The sequence below is a fragment of the Diabrotica virgifera genome, chromosome 3 (assembly GCF_917563875.1).
Source record: "Diabrotica virgifera virgifera chromosome 3, PGI_DIABVI_V3a".
NCBI lineage: Eukaryota > Metazoa > Arthropoda > Insecta > Coleoptera > Chrysomelidae > Diabrotica > Diabrotica virgifera.
In genome coordinates this window covers 129,640,601-129,653,381 of record NC_065445.1, presented here as the reverse complement: position 1 = coordinate 129,653,381, position 12,781 = coordinate 129,640,601, and the positions used below count along the sequence as shown (strand labels likewise).

The 12,781-nt window shown below is 35.0% G+C and overlaps 1 protein-coding gene across 2 annotated transcripts in view; it reads right to left on the bottom strand.

The window, feature by feature from the left end:
* LOC114337315 (serine proteinase stubble) overlaps window positions 1–12,781 on the bottom strand; it is a 578,368-nt gene that overhangs the window by 58,594 nt on the left and 506,993 nt on the right. For both annotated transcript variants that reach the window (XM_050645522.1, XM_050645521.1), the window contains exon 4: window positions 2,952–3,047. In XM_050645522.1, the coding sequence (XP_050501479.1) occupies window positions 2,952–3,047 (96 nt within the window). The remainder of the gene's footprint in view (window positions 1–2,951; window positions 3,048–12,781) is intronic.

Sequence of the window (12,781 nt, the reverse complement as noted above, 5' to 3'; positions counted from 1 at the left end):
AAGACACCAGGGCCTGATGAAATACCGGTTGAAGTATTAAAACTTATTGATGAAGGAGTGATGAACATGATACTCGAGTTATTTAACAACATATATGATACTGGAATAATACCACAAGACTGGTTAAGGTCCACATTCATTTTAATACCTAAAAAATCAAATATAAAAGAGTGCTCGGAATACAAAACGATTGCCTTGATGAGTCATATGCTTAAAGTTTTTCTAAAAATCATTCATAATAGAATTTTCCGCAAACTTAAAGAAGATATAAGTGAAACACAAATGGGCTTCAGGAACGGCCTTGGTACGAGGGAAGCGCTCTTTGGTGTGGGCGTACTATTTCAGCGGTGTTTGGATATCAATCAGGATGTATACGCCTGCTTTATAGACTTTGAGAAGGCCTTCGGTAGAGTCCGACACGACCGACTGAGACAACTTCTAATCGAAAAGAACATTGATGAAAAAGATATTAGAATAATAACTAATTTGTATTGGAATCAAACAGCACAAGTCAAGGTCGATGATGAAATGACTGAGGAGATCAAAATATGTAGAGGTGTAAATAAGACAGGGGTGTATTCTGTCTCCTCTTTTGTTTAATTTTTATAGCGAAGTCATATTTAAAGGAGCTCTGTCGGAGGTTAGTTGTGGTGTAATGATCAACGGAAATACAATCAATAATGTGAGATACGCTGACGACACAGTGATATTAGCAGACAATCTTGCAGATCTGCAACGACTGATGGAACGCATTAACCACTACTACAACAGCTACGGACTTACATTTAACCTCAGAAAAAATTAATGGATGGTAATAACAAAAGATCCACACGCCAGGAATGATTTGGTTGTCAATAACATCGTTATAGAAAGGGTATCCTCCTATAAATATCTTGGAGCTTGCCTGGATCATACAGGCGATCAAACAAAAGAAATAAGAGCAAGAATAGAAATAGCTAGATCAGCATTTAACAAGATGAAAATATTTCTCTGTAGTCGTGACATAAATCTTGATCTGAGAGTGCGTATGCTGCGGTGTTATATCTTCTCCACTTTATTATATGGAGTTGAGTCATGGACCATGAAGATGGGCAGCATTAAAAACATTGAAGCTTTTGAGATGTGGTGTTACCGTAGCGTAGAATGCTCCGTGTATCTTGGGTGGACCACGTGACAAATGCCGAAATTTTACGTTGGATCGGAAAAGGATGTGAGGTTGTACTTACTGTAAAAAGAAGAAAGTTTGACTACTTTGGCCATGTTATGAGAGGTGCCATATACTCGCTGCTGAGACTGATCATCCAGGGTAAAATCAGGGGTAAGAGAAGTATCGGTAGGCGCAGAATATCTTGATTAAGAAATCTGAGTGAATGGTTCGGCTGCAGTTCCATCGACCTATTTAGGGCGGCCGCCAGTAAAATAAGAATAGCTGTGATGATTTCCAACCTCCGTTAGGAGACGGACTTTAAGAAGAAGAATTTAAAAATTATTCATAAAGCGAAATATTTAATTTTGGTATACAGGGTTTGTAGAAACTTGGAATGAGTATTTTTTGAGAATTCTTAAATTAAATAAGATAATATTTAGGTTTAAAAAATTAGCACCGTGTGCTTAAAATGGTGGTTGAACTATAGTAGAACACATTTCGGTCACTTTTCAAAAGCTGCTATATTTCTTAACGGTCAGTCATCATATTTCAGTTATTAATAAAACATAACTAATAGAAGAAATACTATGGTAATACCAATAAAAACCTTTTTGGTAAATTACTCACTCTTGAAATCGGTGTTAAACCTTCGAGTATATTATATGATATACGATCTAATCATATTATATTAAGGTATAAAGAACGTCAATAAAGGAAGAGGATGCAGAATGCGTAACAATGCATTTAAAATTTTGTAGATATGCGTTAAATTTTCTTTGTTGGTTCAGTTGTTCCATTTGTTTATACATTTTGTCTTCCATATAGGTATATCATATTCAATAGTTTGTTGTCATTAGTTGATGCCACGATTTTTGATGTGCTTTTCTTATAGGTCTGGATCCCGCGTATGAAAAAAAAGTTGATTAATAGCAAGCTGAAAATTTGTTAATAGCTTAAGGGTGTCTAGTCGGACAAACTTTGATATAAGGGAACACTGGAACAGGGGAAGTTTTAATTGTGGAACAGGTTAAAAATTTGGAACGGTCAGACCACGAAAACGGCACATGTATTTTGTCCGAGAGAAAAGACTTAAACTCTTCGAACAGAGATTAAACTCTCATGCAAAAATCAGACTGCTATCTATCACCAAATGGGCGTTTTAATGAGTGGAACATGTAGAATATATCAAATGACAGGAATTATGACAGGTGATAAATAGCAGTCTGATTTTTGCATGAGAGTTTAATCTCTGTTCGGAGAGTTTAAGTCTGTTCTGTCGGACAAAATAAATGTGCCGTTTTCGTGGTGTGACCGTTCCAAATTTTTAACCTGTTCCACAGTTAAAACTGCCCCTGTTCCAGTGTTCCCATATATCAAAGTTTATCCGACTAGACATCCTTAAGCTATTAACAAATTTTCAGCTTGCTATTAATCAACTTTTTTTTCATACGCGGGATCCAGACCTATTAGGTTAGCTGTGACTTTATTGCATTTTGCTGCATATTTGAGTCGTGTTTTCGTGTTGTTTTGGAGAATATTTAAATACTTCTTCCTTTATAAGTAATTGAGGAATTTCAGGTTAAAAAAATTATGAATAATTTTGTAGATTAGATGCATCCCAGTGTTAAAATAAAAAAAAGAGAAAAGTAAAAAAAACTGGTGCGATAAAGGTTACTTTTGTATTGTGTGATATTTTAATGGGTTGTACTAGAAATGGTAGCTATAAAAATTATAAAATGTAGGTAGGCACTAAAAATTTCACCATTTCTTTAGAATAAAAATATAGTACGATTACAACACTTACCTATATGGTAACCTTCAGTCTTTATACATTCGTAAACAAACATACAAGTGCCCTCCTGTCCGTCCACCCAACAAGGCTTCGGGTTAATTTGGTACGCTAAAATAAATAAAAAATAAATAAAACTTCGGAGGTATTTAATTTATTGGTTTTAGATAGAGTACAGTATAATAATGAACAATTTTTTCAAGTTACCACCCAGACGCCTCTATACACGGCAATCTCCAGCAGATGGAATAGAAAGACGCCTCACAACTATCACAAGAAATCAAATCGATTACATAATTGTTAAAAAAAGATAATAAAACAGAGTAAAAGCATGCGAGACATATCCCGGAGCTGACATCTCCACGGACCACAATCTTCTTCTAGCAAAAATAAGAATAGAATTTAAAAGAACAAAAAGAAATAAGAAAATAATAGTTATTAACCCAGATAAGCTTATATATTATGTATAGATAGGTTCTTACTTAATTATTGTAAATCATTGTGAAGTTTAACTTGCTAGGAACCTTGTAATATTGTGTAATGTGTTAAAAGTAAGTAGTTTTGAAACACCAATTAAGTAAAGTTTATTATGTTGTTGTTTTCACCAATTTTGAAAAAATGTGATAACATTGAATTATCCACGTCCGTCTGTCCGTGCATCCGTCTTGTCCGTCCGACCGCGAATATAACTCCTCCATCACTATAGCAGGTAGAATGACAAATGAGGTGTCAAATAAAAGCTTATAATCCAAGGATGGCACTAAAGGTGAGAAATTTAACGTAGGCTGTCTGTCCTTCAGTCTGTCCGACTGCGTATATAATTCGTTCGTCACTATACCAGGTAGAACAACAAATGAGGTGTCAAATAAAAGCTTATAAAATTCCTCACCTTTAGTACTATCCTTGAATTATAAGCTTCCATTTGACACCTCATTTGTCATTCTACCTGGTATATTGAGGAGTTATATTCGCGGTCGGACGGACAGGCGGACAGACAACCTATGTACAATTTCTCACCTTTAGTACCATCCTTGGACTATAAGCTTTCATTTGACACCTCATTTGTCATTATACCTGCTATAGTGACGAAGGAGTTATATTCGCGGTCAGGCAGACAAACGGACAGACAACCTAGGTCTAATTTCTCACCTTTAGTACTATCCTTGGATTATAAGCTTTCATTTAACACCTCATTTGTCATTCTACCTGGTATAGTGACGGATAAGTTATATTCGCGGTCAGACAGACAGACGGACAGACAACCTAGGTATAATTGCTCACCTTTAGTAATATCCTTGGATTATAAGCTTTCATTTTACACCTCACTTGTCCTTCTACCTAGTATAATGACGGAGAAATAAACGTTCTTATTCTATTATTCTTGTAGGTACATTTAACATTGAATGAAATTATGAAAAAAATATAGAAAACAGCATGGCAACACTGTGACGCACAAACATAATATTCAGCTGTGCGTTACATAGGGTGCACTAATATCCAAGATGTTCGAAACAACATACAAGCAAATACACAAGAATATCAGCATAAAGATCCAAAAAGCCAAAGAAACATGGCTAAGTGAAAGATGTCAAGAAATTGAAGAGTTGGAACAAAGGGCTGATACTTTCAACCTACAAAAAAAATAAGAAAAGCCGCTGGAATATGGAAACAAACACCTACGTCTTTCACTGAAGATAAGCATGAGAACCCGCTACTGAATATAGAAGATCATATAGATAGATGGAGAGAATACATGGAAGAGATATTTCAAGACCAAGAGAGGATGAACATTTGTATGCAGGAGGCGTCGACTGGACCTTATATCACAGAAATTATCAAAGCAGCAAAGCAAACAAATAACGAAAAATATAAAAGGAATATATTATCCCAATTGAAATAACAAAAATTTTATTAGACGAACATATCGAAATGATGGAAGATAATATTTAACAAAATATATGGGCATAATATAATTAACAGGCATAATACCAAATGAATGGCTGACACCGGTGTTTATACCATTACCAAAGAAGAGAAACTCCAAGAAATGTGAAGTCATAGGATTATTAGCCTGATGAATAATATGCTGAAGCTTTTCCTACGAATAATACCTACACAATAGAGTATACAACAAACTAGACGAACACACTGGTCAAACTCAATTTAGTTTTAAGAATGGCTTCGGAACAAAAGACGCACTTTTTTCAATACGAGTGCTACTTGAAAGACGTAGAGACGTCGATTCTGATGTGTACTTGTGTTTTATGGTCTTTCAGAAAGCTTTTGACCTGGTAAAACATGATAAACTAATAGATAATTTAAGGTCATGTAATATCGACGATAAAAACTTAAGGTTCATTTCAAACTTCTACCAAGAATAAAAGGAATCGGAATAAAAAGCGGAACATGTGGAAAAATCAATATCGTGAAGGGAGTAAGACAGAGATGTTACCTTTACTGTTCAACGTTTACTCTTAGAAGATATTTAAGAAAACTTTGGAAGACACCTTGGATGGTATAATTATAAGCGAGCAATGTATATATAAATAACCAGCGATACGCTGATGACACGGTCACTCTGGTAGATAATACTGAAGCACTGCAACGCCTAATTGATCGAGTAACGATAGCCTGTAGAGAATTTTTAAATGACATTGAACACAAAGAAGACAAAAAAGATGGTGATCAGAAAGCCCCAAAACAGAAGGGTGAATGTCAACGAAACAGATCTGGAAAGAGTAACGAGAATAATGTACCTTGGAAGTAATCTTAATGAAACATGGGACCACTCACTAGACATAAGAACACATTTGCAAAAGGCACGTACAGTATTTTGCAAAATGCAAAACGGTCTATGCAACCGTTAGCTCGGTTGCAATCGCCAACGGGTATCTCATTGAGGACTAGAATATTTAAGTGCTATGTTTTGTCCACCTTGTTCTATGGTGTTGAAGCATGGACAATTACAGATGCAACACAAAAAAGAGTCCAAGCATTCGAACTATGGTTTTACCATAAAGAGCTCATATCCTACATGAGTCATACGACAAATGCGGAAGTCTTGCGGAGGATGAATCTGGGAAGGGAGCTGCAATATTTTGGTCACATCGTAAGAAGCCAAAAGTGTGAACTGCTCCAACTTATAATCGAGGCAAAATCAATAGCAAAAGGGGGCCACGAAGAAGACGCAACTCTTGGCTTAAAACCTACGACAATGGACGAATATGGCGAATAATAATTAATCGACAAATATAATGGCTAACATCCTTAAGGCTAAGGCACCGTAAGAAGAAGAAGATTTTGGATGGTAATTAATGACCAGGAATTCTGCAAACCAAAGACTGTTGCGTAACCATAGAATGACACTGTTGTTAATTTGGCACAAATCTTTATTTTCAACTACTATATATTTTTTATTTAAAACTTTGATTACTTCGTCAGTCACCACTTTTAATATGTTGAATTTAAAATATCCTTTATAAAATATACTTTAAATATACAAGTAGATCGATATAATATCGATTCTAGATCAATTGCTCGAAATCAATTGCTCGAAAACAATTGCTCGAAAACGAAATTGGTCGAAATACAAATTGCTCGAAAAGTAGAAAATTATACAGGGTGTAACAAAAATGCAAGTCATAAATTAAATCATATATTCTGGGACAAAAAATAGTTCGATTAAACCTAACTTACCTTAGTACCAATGTGCTCATAAAAAAGTTACAGCCATTTGAAATTACAAAATAAAAATCGATTTTTTCCAATGCATATATCGAAAACTAATAGAGATTTTTTATTCAAAATGGACATGTGGTATTCTTATGATAGGATCATCTCAAAAAATAATAACAGTGAAATTTTTACACCTAAGGTAATGATTTTTATTCTTCCCTAATTCCTTAATACCTGGAAATTTTCATAATCCCTATATCATAATGAGACTAAATCAAAATCGTTATTTTTCTTTTTATTTCCAAAGTTCAAAGATATTTTAGATTTGTAATAATTTTTTTTTCAGCATAAATTATAATACGATCATATACATAGAATATCACATAATTTCTTCTATTTAAAACATCTTTCTTATCTCTATACATATTTTGTATTATTATGAATAAATATTTAGATATACATTACACATAGTTTTTTTTTCGAGCAATTTGTATTTCGAGCAATTTTCATGTCGAGCAATTCGTTTTCGAGCAATTGATTTCGAGCAATTGATTTAGAGAAATTGCATTCGAGAAATTGACCGGTTACCATAATATCGAAGATCTAGATCTAGAAAATAAGGTTTAAGACGTTAAAAATAGATGTGTATCTTAAAGAGGCAAAAAGAGCAACAGACAAGCATAACAAAGAATATCTCGACAGATTCAATTTCAATAACAGAAAAATCAGTACCTAAAGCAATCACGAAATAGGAAGTCACTGGAACCAGGAGGTATTTTGCGGAACTTAATAATCCATTCATTACTGTGGAGTAATAATGTAATCTTAGAAATATAAGATAATAAAAGGTACAAATAAAAGTAAAAACTATTTTTATCCTATTATTACAAAAATATACAAACAAAGAAATTAAGATGTTTCCTTTACAAAATATTCTAACAGATTGAATACCAAAAACAGAACTAACACTATTTTCACATTCATAATATGTAACATGATACTTTTATGCAATCTTAGATAAGAGTGTATAAGACCCAACGGTTCGGAGAAGTGGTCCGCCCATGAAGAAAGACTCCATGTGTTTATTCTAACACTTAACAAAAACAATAATTTATAGTTGAGTATTAAGTAAATTACAACATCCCCTCGCAACTAAAATTATTTTTGAATTAGTCAAACAGACCCCCTTTACTACTTAAGTACTCTAATTTAACCCTATTCAGCGGCTTAATCAAAATATAGCTATCATATCTTTGGTAGGACGATACTTAAAGTTAAGTTACTTTAAGTTACCTGCCTTTTTCATGCAATTCCTTTACGAAATGGTACTTTGTATCGATCTGTTTTGTCCGATCACTAAATTTGTGGTTTGCTAAAAGTTTTAGACAGCTTTGATTGTCTTCGTATATAACTAATTCCGGCACTAAACCCACAAATTCCTTTATAACCTGTTTTAACCAAATTGCTTCCTGACATTCTTCAGCCAATGCTATGTACTATGCTTCAGTTGATGATAGAGGCACGCAATTCTGTTTTCTACATCCCCAATGTATATGCGAACCCCGTAATAAAAATATATACCCGCTATTTGATTTTCTGTTCCCTTTGTCTTCGCCCAGTCAGCGTCTGCATAGCCGTATATTGCACTATATGTTCCTTGTGGTCCTAAAATAAGCTTTTTATATTTAGTTTAAATATCTATAGGTTTTATATACGTTTAGGTTAAACACTCTCTTTGCTTCGTTCCAATCTACTTCTTTTGGATTTTTATTCTGTTGACTTAGTATGGTGACGCTTGCCAATATATCCGGTCTAGTATTTACCGCCATTTTACCGCCGGTATAAACCACCAATCAGTTGTTGATATATTTCACTATTCACTGTTTTTCATCGGCTTTTCTCTGCTAAGCTTATAGTATCCAACATCCAGCGGTATATTGGACTCTTTTGCATCTTTCATCATAAACTTGTTCAGCGATTTGTCAATGTAACTGGCTTGATTTAAACTATATATCTCTTGATCGCACCTTTCAATCTTCATACCTAGATAATTTTGTAATAATCCCAAACTCGTTATTTCAAAATTACATTTTAGATTCTCTTCAAATGTATCAATTACCTGTGTATCCTTTGCTGCTGATAAAATTTCATCCACGTATATAAGTACGCAATCCCTTTTATTATTTATTACCTTGATTTATAAACATATACCAATATTGCTTTTACAAAAATTTTCCTTAGATAAGTTTTTGGTTCCAAGTTCTGGCAGATTGTTTTAAATCATATAAAGCTTTATTTAACTTAAAAACAAAACGTGTATCCTTTCCTTCAAATCCCTCAGGCTGTTTCATAAAAATTTCTTCTGACAGTTCTCCATTTAGAAAGGCTGTTTTTGCATCTATATGCCTTACTATGAGTTTTTTACTCCATGCCTCTGTTAATAAAATTCGAAGAGTAGCTTGCCGCGCAACCGGAGCGAACACTTCATCGTAGTCTACGCCGAATTTTTGGCTAAAACCCCTTGCTACCAGCCGTGCTTTGCACTTCTTCGAGTTTTGATCTTCGCCGGTTTTTAACTTGAATACCTATTTACATGAGACTATATTCTTTCCCTTTGTTGCTTGTATTAAATCCCAAGTTTTATTTTTCCTTAATGACGTGATTTCATCTTCCATAGCTTGCTTCCATTTTCACTATCACTTCTTTTAAGCGCTTCTTTAAAGTTTCTAGGTTCTACTTCTTGGAGTTCTGTCAACTTTGCTATGTAGCGCTCAGGTGGAACACCTTTATTTACTCTGCTAGATCTACGATCACCTGAATTCTCTATATCGAGATCTGTATCTAATTGATAGTTAGAATCACCGTCATCATCATGGGATTGTTCCCAACTTAAGCTCTCATAAGTGTTAGATGTGTTCGTAGAATTTTCTATTTCCTCCGTGTTCTAAAAATTTGCAACCTCTCTGTCTTCTACGTCGTTTGGCCCTATTTTCTCCTGTTCCATCATGGACCCAATGGATATTTCCTCACTTTTTGCCTTCTTTTTCTCGACGCATATATTTCTCTTAGAAAACACCACACTACGGCTAATTGTAATACGTCCTGTATCTACATTTAACAAACAATCTATATGCTTTAGATTCATCAGAATAACCTACAAATACCAGTAACTCACCTTTTGGATCGAATTTATCCTTAATTTTTCTTTGGAAATGTGACTATAAACCTTAGACCGAAATATTTGCAAATTCAACACATTCGGTGTTACTTTATGCCACAATTCATAGGGTCTTTTTTCTTTCGACTTAGTAGGTAATCGATTTTGCAAATAATTGGCTGTCACTATCGCTTCCGTGGACAATAAAACAGTCTGAAATCAAAAAATTAAACTCCTTTGAGATGTGGTGCTACAGGAGAATCCACAGAATATCGTGGACTGAAAAAGTAACTAATATAGAGGTGTTACAAAGAATGAAGATAGATTCTGAAGTCATAAAAACTATTAAAATTAGAAAGATTCATCTGGGTCATAAATTAGGGACGAGAAGTACGTATTACTTAGGTTAATTATGCAAGGGAAGATACAAGGGAAGAGAAACCCAGGACGACGCAAAATATCCTGGCTAAGAAATTTAAGAGAGTGGTTCAGTTGCAGCTCATTAGAATTATTCAGAAGTGCGGCCAATAAAATTAAAATAGCGATCATGATTTCCAACCTCCGATAGGGGAAGGAACCTGAAGAAGAAAAATCGCTTCCCCCCAAAATTTCTTTGCTAGACCCACATCGATTTTCATGCACCGAGCCATTTCAACTAGAAACCTATTTTTTCTCTCTGCAACCCCGTTCTCTTCTGAAGAGTACCCTGCTGTATATTGAATTTTTATACCTTTACCCTTTAAAAATTCCCTTAAATTATTATTTACGTACTCGCCACCCCTATCTGACCTAATTATTTTGGAACCCTACCTAACTGATTACTCATAAATTTTATAAACTCTTTTATATATTTTACCGTTTAATTTTTATGATTTAATAAATAATAGTTGTATATCTAGAAAAATCATCAATTAAAGTCAAAATGTAACGTTTACCCCCTGGAGTAACAGTCTTCATGGGACCGCAAATATCCGTATGTAATAAGTCAAGAATATTAAATGTATTGCTATGAGAAAATTTCGGAAAACTCTTACGTAAAATTTTACCTTTCATACAGCATTCACAAGTTTCCCTAATTCTACAGTCTGTCATATCAATCCCGACTGCCATTTTCTTTTCCATTAAGTGTTTCACTGCATCCATGTCCCTGTGTCCAAACCGTCTATGCCCTATGCCATGTATGTTGACAGTTGCTGGAGTGCTCCAAAATACTCAGTCCATGGTCCATAGTTCGGGTGAAGGCATCGCAATGTCGCACTCGCGATCACTTTTGCGCGAAAAACGATTTTACACTCATTTTTATCGATCTGTTCATTATGTTCCGCACTTGTTAGCTTTTTCACCGAAAGCAGATTTGAGTCAAATCCCGGCACATACAACACATGGTCGATTTTTAAATTTTGCTCTCCCGATCCAGTCACACACTCAATAAGACCTGTCCCTATACCCTGAACCTCGGAGTATTGCCCTTTCTCCGGCAAACTTACAACGCCCTTTCTGCTACCGTCAAATTTAATATATAATCCTTTATAATTAACCATGTGATTTGAAGCTTCTGAGTCCACATACATCGAAGCTGAATCCCTTTTTCCGTCCTTGAGTTATAATTGACCATAAAACATTACCTTCAGTGGCTTTATTGGCATTTTCCTTTTTAAACGCTTTGTACTTAAAACAATCTCGTTTAAAATGCACCTTTTTGTTACAAAAATAACACTGCTTTGCTTCTGCGCTTGCAGTACCATTATTTTTGTTGCCCTTGTATACTGATTTCATCACCGACTCCTCCTGATTTCTTCCCAAAGCTCCCTGACGTCTCCTGTACTCATCGATTAATTACTTTCCAGCGCTGTAATTAAAAAACTGTATGAGTCTGGAAGACTTCCCAGCAAAATTCCTGCTGCGAACCTGTCCTTAATTTCCTCCCCTAAGGCGGGCAATTTATTCAACGATTCCAAGAATAAACTAATGTGTGCTTCCATATCACCATTCTCCTCTAGCGATATCCTATAGATTTTCTTTAACAAAAACACCATACTAGACAAACTTGATTTCTGATGATACTCCCTTAGCGCTACCCACGCGTCGCGCGCGAATTCCTTGTTCCGGATATGCACTAACTGGTTAACGTCAACAAGTAAGGCTATAGTTGACAAAGCCTTATCATTTTGTTTTTTCCAGGAACTGCCTCGGTCTGCTTCTAATGGTAACTCCTTCGAAACTATTTCCCATAGATCAGCATTGATGAGCAACATTTTCACTAAATAACTCCACTACTGATAGTTCTGACCGTTCAACTTTTCGACGTTATATTTCGCACTTTTCGCCATTTCGCGACTGTACACTTTTAATTATTATCTTAATACAGGTGAGCTAATATGTGATTGGGTCCGTAACCTATTAGAAATATAAGATAATAAAAGGTACAAATAAAAGTAAAAACTATTTTTATTTTAACCGAATCGTATTATTACAATATACTAAATTTCAAACCTATAAAGGAAAGGATATGCTATATCAGAATGAAGGGAGAACGATACAACATTTCGATCATCTCAGCTCTTGCGTCAATGAAAGAGAAGGATGAAGATATCAAGGATGACTTCTATGACGCCCTAGAAAGAGTGATATATACGATGCCTAAACAAGATATGCGCATACTCTGCGGAGATTTTAATGCTAAAATAGGCAAAGAGCCTAGCCTACACCCCACAATCGGTAAACACAGCCTTCACAATATATCCAACGACAATGGTTTAAGACTCACAGAAACTGCAGCAGCTAATAATATGTTAATAAAGTCAACTATGTTTCGGCATAAAGACATTCATTCATAAGCAAACCTGGATCTCAAACGACCATATTACGCGAAACCAAATTGACCACATCATTGTAGATGCCCGACATGAGAACAATATCATAGACGTAAGAAGTCGCCTCAGAGGAATAGACGGAGACACAGATCATTACTTAGTCAGAGCAAAAGTCAAATCCAGAAGATCTAGCCACAAAA